The sequence below is a fragment of the Salmo trutta genome, chromosome 5 (genome assembly GCF_901001165.1).
Source record: "Salmo trutta chromosome 5, fSalTru1.1, whole genome shotgun sequence".
Taxonomy (NCBI): Eukaryota; Metazoa; Chordata; class Actinopteri; order Salmoniformes; family Salmonidae; genus Salmo; species Salmo trutta.
The window spans coordinates 12,717,635-12,743,416 of NC_042961.1; the positions used below are offsets into that span (position 1 = coordinate 12,717,635).

The 25,782-nt window shown below is 45.0% G+C and overlaps 1 protein-coding gene across 9 annotated transcripts in view; it reads left to right on the forward strand.

Annotated features, from left to right (window-relative positions):
- The window catches only part of ank3a (ankyrin 3a), a 114,353-nt gene that overhangs the window by 85,774 nt on the left and 2,797 nt on the right, over positions 1 to 25,782 (forward strand). For 5 of the 9 annotated variants that reach the window (XM_029752554.1, XM_029752555.1, XM_029752556.1 and 2 more), the window contains 20 exons: positions 755 to 979; positions 1,103 to 1,257; positions 1,398 to 1,609; positions 1,892 to 2,099; positions 2,285 to 2,381; positions 3,054 to 3,282; positions 3,400 to 3,525; positions 3,949 to 4,071; positions 4,578 to 4,607; positions 5,671 to 5,752; positions 6,673 to 13,845; positions 14,689 to 14,763; positions 16,274 to 16,405; positions 18,260 to 18,403; positions 22,494 to 22,584; positions 22,850 to 23,036; positions 23,348 to 23,425; positions 23,911 to 23,994; positions 24,178 to 24,300; positions 25,442 to 25,527. In XM_029752554.1, coding sequence (XP_029608414.1) covers positions 755 to 979; positions 1,103 to 1,257; positions 1,398 to 1,609; positions 1,892 to 2,099; positions 2,285 to 2,381; positions 3,054 to 3,282; positions 3,400 to 3,525; positions 3,949 to 4,071; positions 4,578 to 4,607; positions 5,671 to 5,752; positions 6,673 to 13,845; positions 14,689 to 14,763; positions 16,274 to 16,405; positions 18,260 to 18,403; positions 22,494 to 22,584; positions 22,850 to 23,036; positions 23,348 to 23,425; positions 23,911 to 23,994; positions 24,178 to 24,300; positions 25,442 to 25,507 — 9,640 coding nt within the window. In that variant the 3' untranslated portion in view covers positions 25,508 to 25,527. The remainder of the gene's footprint in view (positions 1 to 754; positions 980 to 1,102; positions 1,258 to 1,397; positions 1,610 to 1,891; positions 2,100 to 2,284; positions 2,382 to 3,053; positions 3,283 to 3,399; positions 3,526 to 3,948; positions 4,072 to 4,577; positions 4,608 to 5,670; positions 5,753 to 6,672; positions 13,846 to 14,688; positions 14,764 to 16,273; positions 16,406 to 18,259; positions 18,404 to 22,493; positions 22,585 to 22,849; positions 23,037 to 23,347; positions 23,426 to 23,910; positions 23,995 to 24,177; positions 24,301 to 25,441; positions 25,528 to 25,782) is intronic. The other 4 variants (XM_029752559.1, XM_029752562.1, XM_029752560.1 and 1 more) reach the window with 2 other exon arrangements.

Sequence of the window (25,782 nt, forward strand, 5' to 3'; positions counted from 1 at the left end):
TGCCGAGTGAACACAGACGATGCCGAGCTTAGGCAAACATACAGTACTATGTAGACAGTCAAATATCCCACTGCACTGTACATAACATTGTGTGTGGTGTTAGGTTAGAGACTATTCTTGTAACAACTCAGCCAGATCAGCCATGTGCACCATCTTTATTATAGTGCCTTTATCTTAGGTAAGGTTTAATGGCTTTATTGCACCTTAACAGCTGGCATACTATACCAGGCATTTCACTTTAGCGTTCCCTTGTTTGCTCTACTAATAGCTTACTACTACCCGTACCAGTTTCCACAATTCATGGGATGCCCAAACTGCATTTATTTATTAGAATGTAACACATCATGTATTAAACACATTCTTTCATTTGTGAATTAATTTAGTTTCTACTTGGGGTGAAACATTTGTGAAGGTGTTTAATATCAGTCACTAATCACTGCTTCAGAGGGATTGATCTTGGCAGGAAACTCCCCTTTACCCTCTATTACATCACCTCTTAGTTCTTTACAGATTCAGTGTCTTAAAGGTTGTTCTAAGACATCGTTAAGTGTCAGAGGTGAGATCTGCCAAGTTTGAAGATTTCGAAGCACCATATCCTATCTCTGTCTCTCTCTCTCTCTCTCTCTCTTTTCGGAGTGTTTGGGTGTAAGGTGGTCACAGCATGGGATTCGTCCGTCTCACGTGTCAGTGGTTATGGCCTCTCTTTTCCCGCTTCCCCCTTCCTGGTCTAATATTTGTATTTCTGCGCCGGCAGATTCCTGGTCAGCTTCATGGTGGATGCCCGTGGGGGTTCCATGAGAGGAAGTCGAAGCAACGGCATGCGTATCATCATCCCGCCCCGGAAGTGCACGGCTCCCACCCGCATCACCTGCCGCCTGGCCAAGAGGCACAAGCTGGCCTACCCCCCACCCATGGTGGAGGGAGAGGGCCTGGTCAGCCGGCTGGTGGAGGTCGGCCCCGCAGGAGCCCAGTTTCTGGGGTAGGTTTTTCCCTTCCCGAAGCCACGGAAGTCTATTTCATTTTTGCTGTTTGAATGTGAAGATCCACCATTTTGGCTCTATGGGGGCTCTGAACTAGCTCTGGGTGTTCTGCTCCATTCTAGACCTGTGATCGTGGAGATTCCTCATTTCGGCTCCATGAGGGGAAAGGAGAGGGAACTGATCGTGCTGAGGAGCGACAACGGGGACACATGGAAGGAACACCAATACGACTGCCATCCAAGTGACATCACAGACATTCTCAACGGGATGGACGAAGGTACGTTACACACAGGTCAACATTGCTAATGTAATTGAATACCCTCTCTGACACATCCAATCATTCCTTCGTCATTCACACATACAGAACTTATTGAATATCCTTCATCCATTTATGTTTGTTCATGTGTTTTCCAACAGAACTGGACAGCAATGCTGAGCTGGAGAAGAAGCGGATCTGTCGGATCATCACCAGGGACTTCCCCCAGTACTTTGCGGTGGTGTCCAGGATCAAGCAGGAGAGTAACCACATGGGTCCAGAGGGTGGGACTCTGACTAGCCTGACTATGCCCATGGTCCAGGCCTCCTTCCCACAGGGGGCGCTCACCAAAAAGATACGCGTTGGCCTGCAGGTCTGAACACCAAGTCAATCAGTTAGCTGTACTGTTTAAGAACTCCTTTAGTCTCTGTTTTGTGTTAAGCTTAAAGCTTTGACCTAATTTCCCAACGTTTTGGCTAAGAGCATGGTTTTGGTTCATGATGTGTTGGCTACTTTCATTCTATTGCAATTTTTTGACATGACATTCTTGTAAACGATAATGGCTTTTCTCAGTACTACATGTATTATGCTAATTAAAACAAATGAGAGAACATTAATTCACTTCTTTTATCCCTCCTTTCCCCCTTACCTTCAGGCTCAGCCCGTCCCAGATGACATGGTGAGGAATCTCCTCGGCAACAGGGCCACCTTCAGCCCTATCGTTACCGTGGAGCCCAGGAGGAGGAAGTTCCACAAGCCCATTACCATGACGATCCCTGTACCGCCCCGATCGGCAGAGGGCCACCCCAGTGGACCCAGGGGAGACTCCACCCCCTGCCTGCGCCTCCTCTGCAGCATCACAGGCAAGTCCATGTTTTGAACAACCTCTGTGGCTGAGAACATACCTCCATTGAAATTGGTTCAGACCTTCAATGATAACAAGGTTCACTCCTACTTGGAGACAGGATGGGAGGACAGGGTTTGCAGTAAGTGGAAAAGAGGCTAACCAGGGATGGGGATTTGTCTTTTCTCGTGGTTTTCCATCCAGGTGGAACATCTCCTGCCCAGTGGGAGGACATAACAGGGACCACTCCGCTGTCCTTCGTCACAGACTGCGTTTCCTTCACCACAAACGTGTCGGCCAGGTAAGGCCATGCTTTCTCACATGCTCCCAACCAGTTAACACGCTACCCAGGTGTTGATTTACCTCGCTGACAAGTCCTAACTAAGTGGCCACAGTGAATTCTGGGTTACTGTAAATAAGGTCCTGTGAGTTCTAACAGGACGGGAAGCATGTGGCTGGTGTAGAACCTGATATTACCAGAGAGCACTGCTTGGCTTTAGTCAGTAGATTATTTTAGTCATGTGCCTCAGCACTTTTCAATGTCAGACCAAACTGATATGATTTACACCTTAGACCTTCATTGAGAGGGTTGCTAGACTGCAGACTGTCCTCTGATTTGATAAACATGGAGATTTGAAATATGCAGTGACTATTTTTGTGCATAGAATGGAGGTGAACATTTCAGCTCAGAGCAATATACTATCACCCATCTACACATTACATGTCATTTGATGTAGTAAGCACCAATTATTCTTACTCCAAGAGTAAGCTATAATACGGCCTCTCTATTGAAAGTGTAGCCATCCGCTCATTGGCAAGTCTGTGGATTTAGGTCAGTAGTTATCAACAATGTTTTGTGAAGCTTTTTTATGCATTATAATGTTTATGGCCCCATCAACCAAGCTCTTGCCAAAAAGACACTGGTTGGCTTCAACATATTAAGCTTTACCCTCTGTTTCTTCCTTACCTCCAGGTTCTGGCTTGCAGACTGTCACCAGATTCCTGAGACGGTCGGTCTGGCCTCTCAGCTATACCGGGAGCTGATCTGTGTGCCGTATCTGGCCAAGTTTGTGGTGTTTGCAAAGATGAACGATCCTGTGGAGTCACGCCTCCGCTGCTTCTGCATGACGGACGACAAGGTGGACAAGACTCTGGAACAACAGGAGAACTTTGAAGAGGTGGCCAGGAGCAAAGACATTGAGGTGGGTCTGACTTGCACCAGCACACTCGTCCGCACACATGCACAAAATATGTTGACACAGGTCACAGATACAGGGTTTATCTGAATTGACATGCTCTTGTTGATAATGATTTTACAGGTCTTGGAGGGCAAGCCTATCCATGTGGATTGCTATGGCAACTTATCTCCTCTTATCAAGAGTGGGCAGCAGCTGATCTTCAACTTCTTCTCTTTCAAAGAGAACCGGCTTCCTTTCAATGTGAAGGTAGCGTCACATTTTCCTCCTCTTCTTATATGTAATAAGGCCACACTTTTCTATTATAGAGGTATGCCAGAGTTTGATCGTCCTTCAAACCTACTGACATGTTGTAAGCTCTAATGCTCATTTCCATTTTTAGCACGTATTACTTTTTTAAGCACCAAAAAAAAGAATGTCAGTCTACTCTAGGGCTGTTCAATGTCGGTCCTGGAGGGCCGAAACACGTAAGGTTTTAATCCTCTCCTTCTAATCAGGGACTGATTCAGACCTAGGACATCACATGAGTGCAATTAACTTCCAGGTAGAAACAACAAACAGAAGTGTTTTGGCCCTCCAGGACCAGAATTGAATAGCCCTGATCTACTCTATTGTATATCTTGTATAGAAATCAATTAATGTTTTTATTGGACATGTGTTGTTGATCCTTAGGTCAGAGACATGGGCCAAGAACCATGTGGTCGACTCTCATTTTTGAAAGAGCCGAAAACCACTAAAGGTCTTCCACAGACTGCCATATGCAATTTGAATATCACACTGCCAACTCATAAGAAGGTATGTGGATATTAGAATGATATCTTCTCTGGGCCATATCATGTCATCCTCATGTAAATGAATTGAATGACCGAGTACAGTAACAGCAGCGATGCCCGAGTGGAGAGGTTGACCTCCGTTTGGTTAGAATGCCTGCTGCTTGTGTCTTTTATTGTCAATGCCAATTATATTCCCCCACAAAACACACATTCAGTCATACACATGATATTCCTCATTTGCCTGGCTCAGATTGTGGGAGAGTAATAGACCTACATTATGGAGGCATTTCTCTATGTGGTGTTCAAAAACTCTGAATTACATTGCTGTGCTTTTTGCTGCTTTTCTGGATCTTTGGTGGGCTGTGGACTATTTCATTCTATGGTTTTGTCCAAGCCCATTTGGTTTGCTGCCCTCAGCTGCTACATTTTCATTTCCTGATGTTTATTTCCAACCACACCCATTATAAACCACCCGCTGTCATTGTGTCATCTTTCCCCTTCTCTGCAATGCATCTTGGGAACAAACAGGACATGATGGAGTCTGATCCTGATGATGAGGTAAACACATGATTGTTCATCGCATGGACTGCTTTGAGGTTTTTCCGTTGCTTTATTATTGTGAACGCTAGCATCAATAGTGTATATGAATGTGTGGTGATTATTGTTATTTGACTGATGATATATAGAGGCTTCTGCAGCCAACATGGATCTATATCATTGTTTAGAAGTCAAGTGACTTTGTGTAATGCATGAATGACAGTTCAATTCAACGGGTTTCATTATTATTGTCCTCATCCCAAGCCAAGTGGAGCAATTTGTGTACCACACCCTGGCTTATTTTCCATATCTTTCTTTCCATATGTGTTCAGTAGGTAGGCTAGTAGGAAACACCATCCCTCCACACTATTTTCAGAGAGCGTGACATACAGTGCTTTCGGAATGGCAGATAGAAGAGGATAAACCGCGCCGTAGTGCATAGTACTCTAGCTTAGTTGTGGTTTCAGCCATCTTCTGCCAATGTTTTGTTCACACCTATACAAGACCAATGAGTTATTCGTTGCATGAGGAAAACTCAACATAACCTAGTCAGCAAAAGATGACATGAATGTTTCATGTTTTATAGCTATATCTCAGAGTGTTTTCCTTCATTTACATTGCGTCTCATGATCTCAAAAGAACATTCATCCATGACTAATGGAGTGAGTCCTCTTTAAATCATTTATTTTAGAGATCAGGTGCATTCTCAGTGTCAGCTTGTGGACATCTCACCAGAGTTCTCCAAATCTAATAATCACATATTGCATGTGTTTCTTCAAAATTAGACAGATAAATACACTTTAAATCGCACCACCAATGTAACACTTAATCTATCCAATCAGAGGAAAGCATGGATATTTGAGTCATCAGCCGAAGGTGACTTACAACACAATCACCTACAGTGCCTACTATCTCAACAACATGAACTTCAGAAAATCTAAATGCATCATCTTGATTTTATTTCAAAACCACAAAATGGGAGAAATTCTGGCAGTAGTGTGAAAAAAGGGAAGATACCTTTTTGGCCTTTAAATCCAATCTATATTTTATGTTAAAACATATTTTGTTGTTTTTGTTGTTGCAGACTGAAAAACCAGACCGACGTCATACCTTTGCCTCCTTAGCTTTGCGTAAGCGCTACAGCTATCTGACCGACCCTGCAGCGAGTGAGTTTAACATCTTTACTTTCAGAAACGTTGTACAACTTCATATGCAGTGTAAGATATTGCCTTTATGATATATCCATACATCCATAGTGTAGAATTATGAGCACTTTCCATACTGTCATCATAGACGTCATGATTCATATCCATCCACGACAACACTTGCATGGTTTACTGTGTCTTATACTTTGCAGACCCTCTCCATTTTGTGAAATTTATTTTCCTGTTTTTTGTTGTCTCATCACATTTGTGGGAAAACAACTGGCATTGCAACATCCAAATGTTAATTTATTATTTTTTAAATAGTTTTTGAACCCTGTGTCAAACTAAATTATTCTCTTGTATCTTTTTCATTTTTTTGAAGAACACCTCACTCTTATGGGCTTTGCGATTGTTCAGGGCCTTCTTTCATTTTGTGTGAACCAATCAATAAGTGAACCCTTGAGACAGTTATTGCACCAATAATCTACCAAAAGGATTGTGGGATCATTTTTGGCATTGAAAACATATGATCATGAAGGGCACCAAGCATATAAAAGGCACTGTAGCAAAAAGGCAAACAGACAAAGCACATCGAAAGTCACACATGGTTAGAGTGGTTGTTGTTGTTTGTCTTGGTACATTTCTAATATTTTCTTCTCCACTGTTAGCTATCTCAAGCATTTCGTTGCCTCATATGCTTCATCATGTGTTATCTTGTATCTTTTCTATTTATGACAGATCATTGACCTCAAACAATCACTTTTCATCCAACCTTTGTTTAGATAGTAATTGACATTGCATAAATTCACCATTGTATTATTCTTACTGCTTTGATTAATATTGGCCTACTGACGCCAACTTTCTCTCTCTGGTTTTTCTGTTTTATTATTTCAATTCTTTTTTGTTGAATTTATGTTCAATCTTTGGTTTGGTTATTCAAGAAACAACTGATCGGAGCTCGCAGAGAACACAGCCTACTGGCTACGCTTACAAACCTGTCTTTTCAACGAGATCTTATCAGGCGTGGTCGGCTGTTCCTGTCTCCGTCCCTGAGCAAGCCAAGTCTGGGTTCGGTTCCCACTCCAGTTCATCGTCCAACACGCCCAATGCCTCTCCACTGAAGTCCGTGTGGTCCATCACCTCGGCATCCCCCATCAAGTCCAACATAGGCGGCTCACCGGCCCATTCCATCAAGTCAGTCAGCGACGTAGCTTCCCCCATCAGGTCGTACAGGACAATTTCATCCCCAATTAAGACTGTAGTTCAGCAGACCCAGTACCCAGTTCAGGTCACCCCCAGTCTCCTGTCATCGCCAGTCAGAAGCGTTCCGGACCCCGTTTCCATCAAGGGACTGGCAGCATTGTCTTCTAGAACCTCTCCCATCACCACTGGTGTGGGGTGTCTGCTAGAGAGGTCATCAATCGCCATGAGCCCACCTGCTTCCCCCAAATCCTCACTGAACATGTACAGTTCAACTCTGCCATTCAAGGGTGTCATGGTGGGCACTGGCACCACAGCATCGTCCTCTCCTATAAAAACTGTTCCTGGCCTGTCCTCTGTCCGGTCCAATGCAGACCCCTTAAGTCTATTTTCCTCCCTTTCCTCACCAATTAAATCCAACACGCCTCCTAGTGCTGCAGCTCTGATCAATGGAACAGTATCCCCTACAAAGTACCGCTCCTCCTCGCCCACGTCCCTACTCTCCAGCAGCTTACAGGAGAGGATACAGGCAACCACCAATGCAGCAACGACAAGCGTAAATGCAGCCTTTGACGAGGTTGAAAAGACTTTCAATTCCTGCTCTGCCTCTGGATATGGCACTCTGAAGTCCATGTCCTCCTCAGCATCATCATCTTACCAATCCATAAGATCCTCAGCCTCTAGTTCCCTATATGCCACTCTAAGGTCCCCACCGAACTCTACCACCACTGTCACATCTGGCACCATGACGGTCCCAGTGTATTCGGTTATAAATGTGTTGCCAGAGCCCCAATTTAAAAAGCTCCCTGAAGTGTCAACGCCAGCTGCTGCCCTCTCGTCCTCTCGAAAAACTATGCCTGCTGAGACAAACTCAGCCCAGTCTTCCTTTGCCAGAACTCTGTCACCTGTCAAATCCCCGTTATTTATGCCCCCGACTGCCCTGAAATCCACCACCTCATCCCCGCTGTCCTCCAGCCAAGAGATACTGAAGGACGTGGCAGAAATGAAAGAGGACTTGATACGGATGTCTAACATCTTGCAAACAGAACCAAGTTCAGCCTCCAAAGGTTTCCAGTCTGACTCTCCCAAAGAGGCTAAAATAGAGGACGATGAGCCTTGCAGAATTGTAGAGAAAGTCAAACAGGACCTGGTCAAAGTTAGTGAGATACTGACCAAGGACACGGTCAAGGATAGCAAGACGGCTATTAAAATGAATAAAACAGATGAGGCACAGTGCTCTAAACAAGCACCAGTGGATCCCCAGCCAAGCAACTGGAGTTATCCACCAAGATATGAGACAGTGGTTCCTCAAATCAAAACTAAGACTATACCAGACAGAGATTTTAATCTATTGAAGGTAGTAGACTACTTGACAAATGACATTGGCAGTGGCTCTATCTCAAAAACCGCAGATGCAAAGCATAAATCCGATGAGGTTAGAAGGGAAGGAGAGGAGAAACAAAAACGAATGCTTAAACCTGAGCACAAGCTGAAAATGCCACCCGCAAACATGCGGTCCTCTGCCTCAGAAAAGGAGCTCTGTAAACTAGCAGATGTGCTATTTGGGCCTGACGCCATGTTAGAATCTCCAGATGACATCTCACATGACCAGGACAAGAGTCCTCTCTCAGACAGTGGCTTTGAGACGAGGAGTGAAAGGACACCCTCTGCCCCACAGAGTGCGGAAGGCATGGGACCCAAGGCGCTTTTCCAGGATATTCCACCAGTAATCACTGAGACAAGGACTGAGGTTGTTCGTGTTATTAGGAGTTATGAGTCTCCTGAAGATAACAAGCAACCAATGATGGAGGATACAAGGGCAGTTCGATACACTGATGCAGAACCCAAAGGTCTGAATGCATCCAATGTGGACCAAACAAAATCATTTCAGATGAAAATCAGCCCAGACGATGACTCAATGGGCAAGAGCATGCGTGTGAAGGAAGAGACCCACATCACGACTACCACCCGAATGGTGTACCACAAACCCCAGAGTAAAGAGAATACATCCGAGAGGATGGAAGAATCAATGTCAGTGCATGATATCATGAAAGCTTTCCAGTCAGGCAGGGATCCCTCCAGAGAACTTGCTGGACTGTTTGAGCACAGGGCCGGCAATGATGACACATCGCAGAGGGATATAAACTCAAAGCCCAAGGTTGAAAGAATAATCGAGGTTCACATTGAAAAGGGCAACAAAACTGAACCAACTGAGGTCATCATCCGGGAAACAAAAAATGACCCAGAGAAGGAGATGTATTTCTACCAAGGGAACAGTGGACTGTCGCGGCAGGGAGAGGAGGAGCCTGAAGAATCGCTCCCCTGTTACCTAGAGTCTTCCAGAGTAAACACGCCCATGTCACAGGAAGACGACAGTCGTCCAAGCTCTGCACAGCTCATGGCAGATGACTCGTACAAAGCCCTGAAGCTTCTCAGCCAGCAGTCAGTGGAATATAATGATGATGAATCATCAGAACTCAGAGGGGAGTCCTACAACTTTGCAGACAAAATGCTTCTCTCTGAGAAACCAGACTCTTCTCACTCTGACACCGAGGAGTATTTGAGGGACAGGTCTCATTTTCACTCCCCAGATAGGAGTAGTTATAGTCAGGAACGGTCTAGTGGATCAAGGCAAGAATATATTTTGAGGTCATCAAACATTGACAAATCAGGTCAAAATGCCAATGTAGATGATAACTTTGACAAACTAACATTATTGCAGTATTCCTCAGAACCTGGTAGCCCAAAGCACTCTGTTTGGATGCGTGTCACTGATGACAGACAGAGCCAGAATAGAGAAAAGCTAATGTATGAAGACAGAGTAGACAGAACTGTTAAGGAAGCAGAGGAAAAGCTTAGTGAAGTCTCTCAGTTTTTTCGTGATAAGACGGAGAAACTGAACGATGAGCTCTCATCCCCTGAGAAGAAGTCCCGCAGGTCAGACTTTAGGGAAACACGATCTGGGCCTAGCTCTACGCACAGCAGTCCTGAAAGATCAACCTATAAGAATGGGAGCAGTGGTGAGGAATGTAGAGAACGTTTCAGGGACAGATTTGGCTCTAGTGATAGAAAATGTGCTAGTTTACCGAGCAGCCCAGAGAGGAGAGTGCTGCTACAGTATAATGATGACAATAGAAAACCAGGTGATGGCACTTCACAGGGCAATGCAGGTGACGCTTCTAAACCATTTCAAATGTCATGCTCCAAAGTCAGCGCTGTTAGGCTAAAATTTGAACAAGAGGCTCAGAAGCAAGAAAAGGGTCCACAATGGGGACAAACATCAAATGCCCCAGTAAGAAAACTCCAGGAAAGTACGCTGCCTGTGTATCAAGTCTTTGCTGGCTCAAATATCCCCAAATCACCAGACAGTCCAGGAAGTACCAGGAAAGTTATAGAAAGTGAGGTTAGAGGATCTAGTGGACCAAGCCCCAGTGCTAATAGGTATATATGCTCATCTCCTAAACACGACACAAACGGAAATGAACAGGAAGAAAAAAAGTCCTTCAAAACTTGGGAATGTCATGGAAATGGAAACTATAAACCGCAAGTGTCAAAACTAGCTCACACGTTAGTTCAAGATGCGCATGGCAATGACAGAAATTCACAAAGAGAACTGCAGGGCTTTAGAGATGGAATAACCAGTAAAGAAGAGACAACCAAGAAAACTATTTACACAGAGCTTGTGGTTCGAGAAAACCCAAATAGTAGTGATGTACGTACTGGTAGTCTAAAAAAAAACTCGGAATCGCAAATTCCTGTTAGAATGCCGTGTAGTTTCTCAGAGAATCATCAATCCACATCATTAAAGTTAGATACCTCTGTTAAACTATGTGAAAGGGCAGGATCACAAATACCTACTTTAGCTAGAAATCGGTTACATGGCAGCTCTGAAGCCAACAAATCTACAAACGACTCATCAGTAGAAAAATCCTCAGATTCTTATGATAGTAGTCAGTCAACTGTAGTATGTAATGGTATAGATAGCGACCAAGTAGAATACTTGGAAAACATAACCCCTGTAGTTGTCACTGAGGGTTTCAAAGACATCAAACCATTGCCAGTTTATGTAAGCATCCAAGTGGGCAAGCAATATGAAAAAGAAACAACTGGGCTTCTGGGAACGTACCAAAAAATAGTGAGTCACGAGAGCCGAACAGTGCACGAGACACGAGGAGCATTTTATACTGTCAAACAAAAACAGCCCCCATCTCCTCAAGGCAGCCCAGAGGATGACACTCTAGAGCAAGTAACTTTCATGGACAGCTCTGGCAAGAGTCCTGTTACTCCTGAGACACCAAGCTCTGAGGAGGTGAGCCTTGCCTCCAGAAAGACAGATTCCGTGATTGGATATATGCCCAGCATGCCCAGTCCAATAGCAGAGGAGTCTGAGGAAGACGAAGGAAAGACCTTCATCTACACTGAGTCTCTGCCACAGAAAACCAAGCCTGCCTCATCAGAACCCTCCAACAGAAACCAGGAAACATTGAAACGACCCAAAGAGAAACGAGTCGCTTACATTGAGTTTCCACCACCTCCGCCTTTAGAGGCAGAGCATTCTGACCCTGAGAAGAGGGGGTCTTGTGCCTCCTCAGAGGCTGAGACAGAGATGATGGAGGTGAACCTCCAAGAGGAGCATGATCAGCACCTCCTTGCAGAGCCCATCATCAGGGTTCAGCCTCCGTCTCCAGTTCCCCCTGGAGCAGATGACAGCAACTCTAGCGATGATGAGTCCATCTTCCATCCCATCCCCAACAAAAAGTACACCTTCAAGATGAAGGAGAAGGAGGAAGGAGAGAAGCGTCTGAAACCCAAAAAGCCTGAGAGGAACGGAAACAACAAGGAGTCAGGTACTAATGGCATTGTAAAAGCAGAGGAGGAAGACTTGGAGCAAAATGACCAGTCAATCACAGACTGCTCCATTGCCACAACTGAGTTCTCTCATGACACAGATGCTACTGAAATAGACTCTCTCGATGGCTATGACCTTCAAGATGAGGATGATGGGTTGAGTGAACAAGACCCTAAGACATCCAGCCTGTCCAATGACGGCAAGACATGTGATCGTTCCTTTAGTCAATCAAAGCTTGAAGTCATAGAGGAGGAGAAAACACCAAGTGAGGATGGAGGGGATAATGGGAAAGCAAACTCAGATCAAAACATTGGAGATGAAAAAGACTACACTCTCGAGGGAAGACATCCAGATAGACAGGGCGATAGACAAGGCTTTGCAGATAACTTCTTTGGCTATCAACTCGAAGAGGAGTTAAACTCTACCTTCAAAACTGTCGCCACGAAAGGCTTAGACTTTGACCCCTGGTCAAGCAAAGGGGGAGAAGGAGTTTTTGATGCCAAAGCGAAAGAAGAAGATCCCAAGCCTTTCGGTTTGTCTGTGGATGACAAGTCGCAAGCCACCACTCCAGACACTACCCCTGCTAGAACCCCGACTGATGAGAGCACACCGACTAGCGAGCCTAACCCTTTCCCCTTCCACGAGGGGAAGATGTTTGAGATGACGCGCAGTGGTGCAATTGACATGAGCAAGCGGGACTTTGTTGAAGAGAGACTTCAATTTTTCCAGATTGGTGAGCATTCCTCTGATGGGAAATCAGGGGACAAGGGGAGAGGGGGTAAGAGTCCGGGGGTAGTTACCTCTCAGTCAAAAACAGGGGAGAGGGGTGAAGGGGTGAAGGTAGAGACTGCCACAGACAGCAGCACATCAGCAAAGTGCAGCCCTGCACAGACTGGCACTGGCTGTAGCGATGCACCTTCTGGTGTCACTGTAGCCGAGATCACATCCTCATGCACGATTACGGCCTCTAAAGTTGACCCCAAATTACGCACCCCCATTAAGATGGGAATAGCCGTCTCCATTACAGTGAAAAAAGACTCTGGGGATCTCAAAGAATGTAAGGCAGAGATGTCAGAAAGTCAGATGGCAGAGTACATTAACTTGGAAAACCAGTCAGTGGAGAGTCAGTCTAGCGGATACACAGACCCAAAGCTGTCAGAAAGAAGAGATTACCCTGCAGAGAACTGCAATAACAACAATAACCTTGAGTCCTCAAGCGTGCAGGCTAACTATATACAGTGTGGCAGTGTGGTGTTTAATTTGCAGTCGTCTTCTGAACCCACACTTCAGAAAGCCAGTAGGATTGAAGCTTTGTTCTGTAGTGACTCTGTAGAGAGAGTAGAAGAAAGCAGTGTTCAGGCTGAACAAAGAGAAAGTGAAGCCATCAAGGAAGCTGAGACGAAGCAGCAAAAGTCTAGGCTGCCTGTCAAAGCGCCAGGGTGGTCTTTTCGTACACAAGCCACAGCAATAGGGAAGCAAAAACCCAAACAGGTTGTCAAGGCTGAGGTGAGGAGAAGAGCAGAGCCTGTCATTGCCAAAGTAGAGCCCAGGTCTAGAATCCCAATCAAAGATATTAAAAAGAGCAGCACAACCAGCTCCCCAATATCAGTGCAGGTAACAGCTCAGTCTACCAGGGAGAGAGTAGCCATACAGTTACCCTCCAGGTTCTCCATTAAAAACAGATCTCAGGTTAGCTCGGCAGGTGAGACGAGTAGGGAGAACGCCAGCGAGGTTTGTAAACGCACCATCGAGTACTTTAAGGGCATTAGCGGGGAGACGCTAAAGCTGGCCGACCGCCTGTCAGACGAAGAGAAAAAGACACAGGGAGAACAGTCCGAGGAAGACAGCACCTCCAGGAGCACCTCTCTGTCGGCCCCCTCTCAGCCCTCCCGCTCGTCGAGGTCTGGTAGAGGCTCGAGAGCTGAGGCCGGGGCCTTGTCCGTAAGGGCTAAGGTCGACAGGGCCTCCGGCAGTGAAAGGAGCAGGAGGAGTAGGCGGACTGGTGGGAAGGAGGGCAGTCAGGTTGCGGGGCCTCGGGCGCCCCCCGTCGCGGAGATCAAGCCTAGTTTGTAAAACTTTCACACTTGTTAAAACCTTAGTTGCATGAAGTCGTTGTGATTGATTGCCTGTGGCGTGTTTATTCTCTTAAAATAGTAGCCGTCATTCTGTCATCGTCATCTATGTACTGTATTTGTCCTTGTCAGACTCTCCTCCTTCTCCCCCCAACCCCTTAGTTGTCAGATACCTCAGCATGCCAGAGTAGTGACTGGTGCACTGGCACAGCCAGTTTCCTGTTGACGGCTACTGAGTCTGTCTATCTGTCTGTCTGTGCAGGGTGGCTACTGAAAACAGCAGTTCTAGTTTATTCTATTTCATGTTCAGGTTGTGTCTCTGAGCTAATTAGCCTTAGCAAAAACACAAAGGTTGTCCGCATGTGTACTGTGTAGTCCCATTAAGAACTGTGAGTCCACTAGAGCTCCTACGAGTACATGACACTTTTGACCGATGTTTTTACTTTATTTTGTTTGTATAGTTCTTATGACAATTACTGCCTGCTTTGAGGATACATATTCACAAACATTCACAGAGCATCTGTGTCCAAGTAACACACTGTAGTCCGTCATATTGTGTCTAGTCTGCCTTTTCTTGCCATTCTGGAAACTAAATCTGAAGTGTTGTCAGCCTAACCAACCCATTGAATAATACAATTCACATTCACGGTAAACCTGTTGATTAAACATGTCTATATCAAACCCAGAGGAGAGGCTGCAAAACACTCAGTATGAATTTATATCATTTGGAAAATTCCACGCTTGGCCAGAAAAGGAAAGAGTCCTCTGTACTCCAATTTCAGTCAGTAGAAAAGATACTGAACAGTGTTGATTAATAGATGTTCTCTGCCCTTCAGGTCCTCAGAGTCCCTGTGAGCGAACAGACCTGCGGATGGCCATCGTGGCTGACCACCTGGGACTTAGCTGGACTGGTAAGGAAATGGTGCTCCCTGGTCTTTGTGCCATCTGGCTTCATGGCCCTCTATCCTCCTGCTTTACCCTCACCAACACGGTATTATTGTGAGGAAACAGTGCCCTCTTCAGAGTGACACTTCATGCACTGCAGCTCTGCATACTTGTGTTTATTTTAAATGTTTTATTTCACCTTTATTTAACCAGGGAGGCCAGTTGAGAACAAGTTCTCATTTACAACTGCGACCTGGCCAAGATAAAGCAAAGCAGTGTGACAAAAACAACAACACAGAGTTACACATAAACAAATGTACAGTCAATAACACAAAATAACAATTGAAAGATCTATGTACAGTGTGTGCACATGTAGGAGAGTAGGGAGGTAGGCAATAAATAGGCCATAGAGGTCGAAAATAATTACAATTTAGCATTAATACTGGAGCGATATATGGGCAGATGATGATGTGCAAGTAGTGATACTGGGGTGCAAAAGAGCAAGAGGATAAATAACAATATGGGGATGAGGGAGTCGGGTGTGCTATTTACAGATTGGCTGTGTACAGGTACAGTGATAGGTAAGCTGCTCTGACAGCTGATGCTTAAAGTTAGAGAGGGAGATATAAGACTCCAGCTTCAGAGATTTTTGCAATTTGTTCCAGTCATTGGCAGCAGAGAACTGGAAGGAAAGGCGGCCAAAGGAAGTGTTGGCTTTGGAGATGACCAGTGCAATATACCTGCTGGAATGCGTGCTTCGGGTGGGTGTTGCTATGGTGACCAGTGAGCTGAGATAAAGCGGAGCTTTACGTAGCAAACACTTATAGATGACCTGGAGCCAGTGGGTTTGGCGACGGATATGTAGTGAGGACCAGCCAACGAGAGCATACAGGTTGCAGTGGTGGGTAGTATAAGGGGCTTTGGTGATAAAACGGATGGCACTGTGATAGACTACATCCAGTTTGCTGAGTAGAGTGTTTGAGGCTATTTTGTAAATGACATCGCCGAAGTCAAGGATCGGTAGGATGGTCAGTTTTACGAGGGTATGTTTGGCGGCATGAGTGAAGGAGGCTTTGTTGCGAAATAGGAAGCCAATTCTAGATTTAATTTTGGATTGGAGATGCTTAATGCGCGTCTGGAAGGAGAGTTTACAGTCTAACCAGACACCTAGGTATTTGTAGTTGTCCACATATTCTAGGTCAGAACCGTCCAGAGTAGTGATGCTAGTCGGGCGGGAGGGTGCGGGGAGCGATCGGTTGAAGAGCATGCACTTAGTTTTACCAGCGTTTAAAAGCAGTTGGAGGCCACGGAAGGAGTGTTGTATGGCGTTAAAGCTCGTTTGGAGGTTAGTTAGCACAGTGTGCAAAGAAGGGCCAGATGTATACAGAATGGTGTCGTCTGCGTAGAGGTTGATCGGAGAATCACCAGCAGCAAGAGCTACATCATTGATATATACATAGAAAAGTAAGCCTGTATGATATAGAAATGGATGTCTTGAACTGATGTGATGTAATGTGCTTTTTGATGCGTTTGCAGAGCTAGCTCGGGAAATGGACTTTTCTGTCGACGAGATCAACCACATCCGAGTGGAGAACCCCAACTCCCTGACAGCGCAGAGCTTCATGCTGCTAAAGAAATGGGTCAGCCGGGATGGTAAAAACGCAACGAGTGAGTGTCCCTCTTTCTCCCAAAAGTATTTATACCCCCTGTGGCTTTCTATTAACAGTTATTATATCCCCTGTCTCACTCTATTGCACTTGTATGATTGTGTACCACAGAGCTTCACAACCCGGTTTCATCCCACTCTCCTTCTGAACTCTCTCTCTCCAGCTTAATTTGTATCTGTGAAGGTTTCATAGTAAATTACATTCTGAGATGACTTACAGTACTAGTCAAAAGTTTGGACACACCTTTTTAATTTGTATTATTTTCTACATTGTAGAATAATAGTGAAGACATCCAAACTATCAAATAACACATATAGAATCATGTAGTAACCAAAAAAGTGTTAAACAAATCAAAATATATTTTAGATTCTTTAAAGTAGCCACCGTTTGCCTTGATGACAGCCTGTCACTCTCTTGGCATTCTCTCAACCAGCGTCATGAGGAATGCTTTTCCAACAGTCTTGAAGGAGTTCCAACAGTCTTGATGGAGTTCCAACATATGCTGAGCACTTGTTGAATGCTTTTCCTTCTCAATTGGGTTGAGGTCGGGTGATTGTGGAGGCCAGGTCATCTGATGCAGCACTCCATCACTCTCCTTCTTGGTCAAATAGCCCTTACACAGCCTGGAGGTGTGTTGGGTCATTGTCCTGTTGAAAAACAAATGATAGTCCCAGTAAGGGCAAATCAGATGGGATGGCATATCGCTGCAGAATGCTGTGGTAGCCATGCTGGTTAAGTGTGCCTTGAATTCTAAATAAATCACCAACACCATCACACCTGCTCCTCCATGGTTCACGGTGGGAACCACACATGCGGAGATCATCCGTTCACCTACTCTGCGTCTGACAAAGACATGCCAATTGGAACCAAAAATCTCAAATTTGGACTCATCAGACCGAAGGACAGATTTTCACAGATCTAATGTCCATTGCTCATGTTTCTTGGCCCAAGCAAGTCTCTTATTATTGGTGTTGTTTAGTAGCGGTTTCTTTGCAGAAATTTGACCATGAAGGCCTGATTCACACAGTCTCCTCTGAACAGTTGATGTTAATATGTCTGTTACTTGAACTCTGAAGCATTTATTTGGGCTGAAATCTGAGGCGCAGTTAACTCAAATGAACTTATCCTCTGCAGCAGAGATAACTCTGGGTATTCCTTTCCTGTGGCAGTCCTCATGAGAACCAATTTCATCATAGCGCTTGATGGTTTTTGCGACTACACTTGAAGAAACTTGAAAAGTTCTTGAGATTTTCCAGATTGACTGACCTTCATGTTTTAAAGTAATGATGCTGTCGTTTCTTTTTGCATCTCAAATATAAAATATATTTTGATCCGTTTAACACTTTTTTGGTTACTACATGATTCCATATGTGTTATTTCATAGTTTTGATGTCTTCACTATTATTCTACAATGTAGAAAATAGTCCAAATAAAGAAAAACAGTTGAATGAGTAGGTGTGTCCAAACTTTTGACTGGTACTGTGTGTAGAAGCAGAATGGCCTCTATGTTTATTAAGATTCCTAGTGCAGCTGTCTTTCAGCTGCATATGAAGTCACCTATCCTTGTCATGCTCCAACAGTCTTTTAGAACTACTAAGTACATTATGTTCAGTACAGGAAAAGGAAATTTGACCTATTTTCCTGGTACAAGAGAAGAGGACAACGGCAATCCTCTTTCCATCTTCACACACTGCAGTGTGATAGTAAACTATTTATATTGATTACCTCGCAAGAGTTAAGACAATGAAAACATCTGGATTAAGGACCAGTGCGAATTGTACAAACAACTGCCATATTGTACAACAGTGTCTTGTCTTTGTTTGACTGACTTTCGGGTTGTCTGTTTTTCTTACAGCGGATGCCTTAACTGGAGTGCTGACCAAAGTCAATCGGATGGATATTGTGACTTTACTGGAGGGGCCGATATTTGACTATGGTAACATTTCAGGCACGAGAAGTTTTGCCGATGATAACGCTGTTTACCTGGATCAGGCTGATGGTAAAGTTTAGCTCCATCTAGCTGACCTCTTACCTCTGCTGCCACTCTTTTGTTTTTGCATTAGAACTGTAGCAAAAATAAGAACAAATTGCCTGGCTATACTATTGAATGCAATTTGCCTATGGAGACTACAGTACCCTATCTTAGATAGGGTGATGTCTTACCCTTCGTTTTATGGATTTATTTCCAGCTTGTCTACCCATTTTCTGACATGCACTCAAATGAGTGTGAGGAAATGTTAGCATGCAGAGTACCATGGGTTCACTTTTAACCTAGTCAATTCAGGAAATGTATTATAATTCACGTTATGAAATGACTGGGTTACTATTAAATTGACACCAACCCTGATGATGAAGGTAGCATGTCAAACCCAAAACGTTTCTAAAGAGCTCTTAATTGACATGACCCGATCACCACTTTGATATTATTTAAGCCCTCTAAAAATCAAATTGCATTTGTGCATGAAGGGTTTTGAAAGATGAATTGATGACAAACTAAAACAATCCATGATGCTAACCAGTTGCATTCTGTAAGACACTGCTTTTACCTGATTACCTTGTACCTTTAACAGGACACTACTGTATAAACCCTTTGTTCCCTAATGCATGTAGTAGCCATAGACTCAACCGTCTGAACTCATCTATGCCTCTAGATCTCTTTAGTTCTCTAGTCTCCAGTACCTCCAGTTCCTCTGAGCCGTCCCTGGATAGAATGACAGAGCTTCCTCCTCTGTGAAACCAGACTACCTTCCTCCCCTCATGCTCTCGTCCATCGCCACAGCCCAACCTCCAGGGCAGCTTATAACAGCTCTTAAGCGCTTATTAAGAGTCTTGTGCTGTCATCTCTGCTTTTCCCAATCCCTTTCCCTTCCCTGTTTCCTAATCTCTCAAAATCAGCTCTGTCCTCTCATTCATAATTGTCTTGTGTTGCTAACACGTTTTTGTATTTTGTTAGATTTTTTTGTATGTCTTTGTTTCTCTTTAATCATCTTGTTTCCTCACCTGTAGCATGCTTTGTTGTTCCTGAGAGCTCCTCCATCTCTTCATTCCCAGTTTCTCCCTCGATTGAGAATCATTCCCTCAACCCTGATTCCCCCTTGGTCTTGCAGACCTCCACACCCCACTCCCTTACAAAGTCCACACCCCCACATCGTCCATTATCTCCCAGCCAATCCCCAAGTTAATGGTCCTCTGTCTTACTCATGGACCTCACACCTTTACCCCCGTCCCCACTGCCTGATCCAGCAACCTCTCCTCTTCCAATGTCTCCTTCTCAACCCCCAGTCTTCAACTCCTCAACCCACTGGGCACCCCAGTCAACCCACACACCTGTCCTCTACTCCTATACCCCAGCTAATTCCCTCATCTCCTGCTCAGTCACCAAGTCTTAAACCTACTGGGGACGCCATAGCCCTCTCCTCTACTCCCACCCCCCAGCTGTCTCCCGATGTGACCCCATGCCGGTCCCAATTTCCCCCTTCATCCCACCCCATCTCCTTTGCCGTCCTCCCCCTAATATCAGCTGCAGGGTCTCACTGCCCTAGTCCTGGCCCTTCCTCCCCTCTCATCCATTCCCAGTCCCCCTTTCCTGTGTGTCAGTGTCCCTGTGTGTCTCCCGTACCTTCTGCTCCTCTCCCTTGGGTTGGCATCGACCCCTCTGTCCTGGAAATATGAATCTAGGCCCCCTCACCCTCTCCTCTCTTCTTTTATCTTTCTGTGTGAGCATGACTGAACACGCACTCAAATCTTAACTAATAAAACCCACTCATCGCACATATGCAAAATCGTATTCCTGGCATGCCTCACATACACTACCTTTCAAAAGTTTGGTGTCACTTAGACATTTCCTTGCTTTTGAAAGAAAAGCAAATTTTTTGTCCATTACAATAACATCAAATTGATCAGAAATACAGTGTAGACATTGTTAATGTTGTAAATGACAATTTGTTATGGAATATCTACATATGCGTACAGAGGCCCATTATCAGCAACCATCACTCGTGTTCCATTGGCACGTTGTGTTAGCTAATCCAAGTTTATCATTTTAAAAGACTAATTGATCATTAGAAAACCCTTTTGCAATTATGTTAGCACAGCTGAAAACTGTTGTTCTGATTAAAGATGCAATAAAACTGGCCTTTAGACTAGTTGAGTATCCGGAGTATCAGCATTTGTGGGTTCGATTACAGGCTCAAAATGGCCAGAAACAAAGCACTTTCTTCTGAGGCTCGTCAGTCTATTCTTGTTCTGAGAAATGAAGGCTATTCCATGTGAGAAATTGCCAAGAAACTGAAGATCTGGTACAACGCTGCGTACTACTCCCTTCATAGAACAGCGCAAACTGGCTCTAACCAGAATAGAAAGTGGAGTGGGAGCTGCCAGTTGAGGACTTGTGAGGCATCTGTTTTTCAAACTAGACACTCTAATGTACTTGTCCTCTTGCTCAGTTGTGCACTGGGGCCTCCCACTCCTCTTTCTATTCTGGTTAGAGCCAGTTTGCGCTGTTCTGTGATAGTCTGCTAAATGACGTAAATGTAAAATTATAAACTTGGATTAGCTAACACAACGTGCCAATGGAACACGAGTGATGGTTGCTGATAATGCTCTGTACGCATATGTAGATATTCCATAAAAAAATTGTCATTTACAACATTAACAATGTCTACACTGTATTTCTGATCAATTTGATGATTTTTAATGGACACAACATTTGCTTTTCTTTCAAAAACAAGGACATTTCTAAGAGTCCCCAAACTTTTGAACGGTAGTGTAGATCATTTATTTTTGTTTTCTAACCTCATCTCAAATGCTGCATATGAATCCATCCCTTTAACAGAAGAAAATAAACTTGTCATAAAACTGTTCAAAGCTGCCACGGACATAAGTATTGATCGTTTTTGTCCGTGTAAATATAATTTGCTTTATCTGAACTTTACCTTGAGTTTCTCTAAGATAGCTCTCAAGTGAATCAAAAGTGCTGAATATTGTGCTGGTGATTTGTGACACCAGTGTCCCCTCTGAGTGTCACCACAATTAGTGGGTGTTTATCGTTGCATGCTCTATTGTCCGTCTCTGTGCATTTGTCCATGTCACTCAGTCCATGTGGTGTGTGTTTTTTGTGGGATTTCTTGTGTCAAGTGCTTCCATGTGCTTATATCATCTGCCAACAGATTATCACAGCATCCTAGCGGAGCTGCAGTCCCCAGTCCAACTGCACTCTGACCCTCCCTTCACGGAGCTCCACTCTGAACCCCCTACCCTCACCATCGACCCCACCCCTGTCCAGCTCCACCCACACCCCCCTACCCTCATCCTCACCCAGTCTGAGCCCTGGAATGACCACATGGAGCCCAGTGTGGACCCTGACACCTCCACTAGAACCACCCTTAGGCCCTGGGAGCTGTCCCTGTCCATTCACACCCTTCACTTAGATCCCACCGCTGCCACCAACACAGGAATGGCTGAAGGTGACCAGGTGCTGATGGTACAAGTGGAAGAAGAGAAAAAGGAAGTGGACATAAGCCTCCAACATCAGGAGGACAGCAGACAGACAGGGGCATCAGCGGTGGTGGCTGAGGGGGAGGCTGAGGAGGTCGTAAAGGGAGGTGGTGAGGAAGGGGTAGAGGTGGGTGAGATGGCAGAAGAGGGGGATAAAGTGGTAGAAGCAAAGATCGGGGCTAAGGTGGTGGAGGGGGGTAAGGTAGCGGAAGAGGGGGCTAAGGTGAGGGTGGAGGGGGGTAAGGTGGAGGGGGCTAAGGTGAGGGTGGAGGGGGGTAAGGTGGAGGGGGTTAAGGTGAGGGTGGAGGGGGCTAAGGCAGTAGAGAATGGGGCTGAGGTGGTAGAAGAGGGGGGTGCATATCTCTCCCCCCAGGCCTGGGCTGAGGCGTTGGGGGAGCAGGGTGTGTCTGGTTCCACCGAGGAAGAGGATGGAGACGAAGACGAGAAGACAGAAGATAAGTTAAAGTCGCTGTTGGAGGATATTCATTTGGAGGAAGGCTCAGAGGAGGAGGACGAGGAAATGACGGAGGCCAGGGTTCAGGAGATTGTTAGTCAGGTGCAACAGGCAGAAAAAGACGTGTGTTCACTTCCAGGTTGGCACAGTGACACATCCAGCGTCAACGTGGAGCCGCCCACACCCGGCCGCAGTGTGAGCTCAGACCTGCTAGACCGCCAGGAAAATAGGTACACAAAACTAAATTATTCCATCACAGTTATGGATTAAGGATAAATACACTTTCATGTGAATCTACAACTGGGATTTAATATCTACGCCTCAGTCTTTCTGCCTTCGTCACAATTTATTCAGTCAATTTGATACCAATCCCATCCTATTCTCAATCTAACTCTGTATCTTAATCAATGTTGATCTCAATCATAATCCTAAACCATTCATCTGAGTTTTAATCTTAGTCTCAAATTTACCCTTTTTCCTAATGTCTCCCCACAGCCAGGAGAAATCCAGTGACTCCATCACCTCTTCCTCTAGAGGGGAGCCAGCGAGGTCTAGGCACAATGGCGATAACACAGAGCTACCACCTCAGGACGGGTCACTTCCTGTATTGCAGGACTCAGCCAACGGAAGAACTGGACGTGGGAAGGAAGAAGGCACGCTTGTATCTGAGAGGAAAGTCCAGGTAATTGCAAAGACTATGCAAGATAGTGTACTGTAAATGTTTTTTTTAGAATGTGTGTCTACTTCAGTGAATACTGCTCATCAGGTGCATCGCTGTTCCCTTTTTACAGTGACACATGAAGTGGATGTCTATACTTTCAAATCAACTGTAAATTTAACTGGACCAATTTTTCCAGATGTGCCATTGTTTATTTTTGTAGGTGTTAGAAGATCCTTGGGATTGTGTGAAGCAAAAAATATTCTCTACCAGCTACGTATTTTGTGTTTCCATCCCCTTCTCACTGTCTTTAATGTTATAACTGCATTCATCAGCAGCATTTTAGTGAGTCCGGCTCTGACGAGGAACGGACTGTCACCACCAGGGTGTTTCGGCGCCGGGTCATTCTTAAGGTACCCTGCTGAGACTGGGGGAAGTTTGGTTTAGGTTGGCAGTAGATAGTTCATTTGACTTTGCCTCCTGGTGTGCAGTGGACTGGTGTGGCTCGCTTTTTCTGACAGCAAGCGGTGGGAGAAAAAGGAAACGTCTGAAATGTGTGTTTGCGAACAGTGTGTGTACAGTGTTTGAGTGGTGTGCGTGCGAGTGTGTTAGTGTGTCCTGGCCTGGTAACCTGCTTTCATAGCTTGACTTTAATCAAGGAACTTTCTGTGTCTCACTGTTGCCTCTGTGATGCCATTTAAAGGGACACTTCACTTTCATTTTGATTTTGCTTGACTCAACAACTCTTGGGGAATTCAAAGATATTCTCTCTTCTCTAGAGGTTTGCTTGCAGTTTGATGGTGCTGGTGATGTAAAGTGTGTTAATGGTTTGCTGTTACACTGGCTGAGGTGAATTTGGACCAGTTCTGATTGTAGTTCTAACCATGAACACTTACAGGGAGAACAGGCAAAGAATATTCCAGGCGAATCAGTGACAGAAGAACAGTTTACTGATGAAGATGGTAACATCATCACTAGAAAAGTAACTATCTGCCACTGCCTTCACTCTGATTCACCCGTCTTCCTAAAAACACACCACTGAATTATCATAGCCACCTCCTCTAAACTCTCCTCCCAAAATGACCTAAACCCTCTCTTTGTGTGTGTATCATGGTCATACTCTCTCCTTCTTGACCATGATCACTATGTCCTCCCCATTTCCCAGGTCATCAGAAAGGTCATCCGCCGGGTGTCCACGCCCACGCCTGACGACCAGGGCGGGGACAGGGGGAGTTGGGACCGAGGAGACACCTGGCCCTGCCCTTTCTTACTGGAGGAGGAGTTAGAGGTTGGCATGACGACGGAATAGGCTGCATAGAGTTGCCCCAGGGGGGGTTCTAGGGTTCTGAGCCTGAACAGAAAACAGGCGGGTCAGAACCTTTGGACCTTAACTCAGTATGGGGTGCTGTGATCTGATGTGGAGTGCTGCTGCTAATGCTACCAGTGTGTGTATGTCTGTTTTGAGTGTCTGTGTGTTTGTGCGTCTCTGTGCGTGTGCATGCAATAGGTACTCAGTGACTAGGATGTTGCCCCAGCTATTGTTGCAGGTTGACATTTATTGTCATGAGTCTTGTCCTGGAGGCAGAACTGAGAAACATCCTGTAGCTGCGAAGTCCAAATTGGCTATATTGTAAAAATGTATGGGGATAAAATTAGTTTTTTGGTCTTAATTTAAGGTTAGGGTTAGGCATTAGGGTTAGCAGTGTGGTTAGGGTTAGCAGTGTGGTTAGGGTTAGGCATTAGGGTTAGCAGTTTGGTTAGGGTTAGGCATTAGGGTTAGCAGTTTGGTTAGGGTAAGGCATTAGGGTTAGCAGTGTGGTTAGGCATTAGGGTTAGGCATTAGGGTTAGCAGTGTGGTTAGGGTTACACATTAGGGTTAGCAGTGTGGTTATGGTTAGGCATTAGGGTTAGTAGTGTGGTTAAGGTTATGGTTAGAGTTGGGTTTATAATCAGATTTTATGACTTTGTGGCTGTGCCAGCTAGTGACCACTCTGCAGAGCTGACTCCAGAACAAGATTCATGATGTTAACTTGCGCTATTGTTTGTGGCCCACATTCAATTGGAGAACTGATTGTTCTGACATGAACCAGGTGCACACTGCCCTGACACTTTATTTGTTCTTGTTTCTGGTGATATAACTCCTCTGGGCTATTCTTTTATTTCCAGGAATTTGCTTCTAGGACACATGCCTCTAGTATGTTGTGTGCTTTCACTCCATGGTATGCTGCTGTGTGTAATGCTAACATTTGCTTCTGTGGTGGGTTTTCTGCTTTCAGGTTGATGGTTTCAGGTTGCTATTGTTACAACATCTCACCTCTGGTCTAGCTGCACTCGGGTTGCTGTTTCAGGTTGCTGTGTTGGGTCGCTGCTTGTCAGGATAGGGTTCTGAAATTGGCTTTGCCTCACTCGTATGTGTATGTGTGTTTCAGCAAGGAGATGGAGCTAAAAGCAGGAAGGAGGAGAGGAGGTCGGGAGAAAAGAAGCTTCAATCGTAGGGGTAGCTGTGCTCCACCAGGTACTTTACCAAGTAAAGTGCTTTACTCCCCCCACTTCTCTAATAAAATCATCATTTTTATACCCCACACTGTTCAGTGGTAGTGCTCAATATTTTCTGATCCATTCCATGTACATGTCTAAACCTGGTGCAGCTCTGCTCCATTTCACTATACTTGTTCTGTTTTCTTCTGCACTGTTCTCCACTCTACATTCCTGCTCTGATTAATGTACTTCATTCTCCTCCAAACAGTACACACACACGAGCAGACCTTCA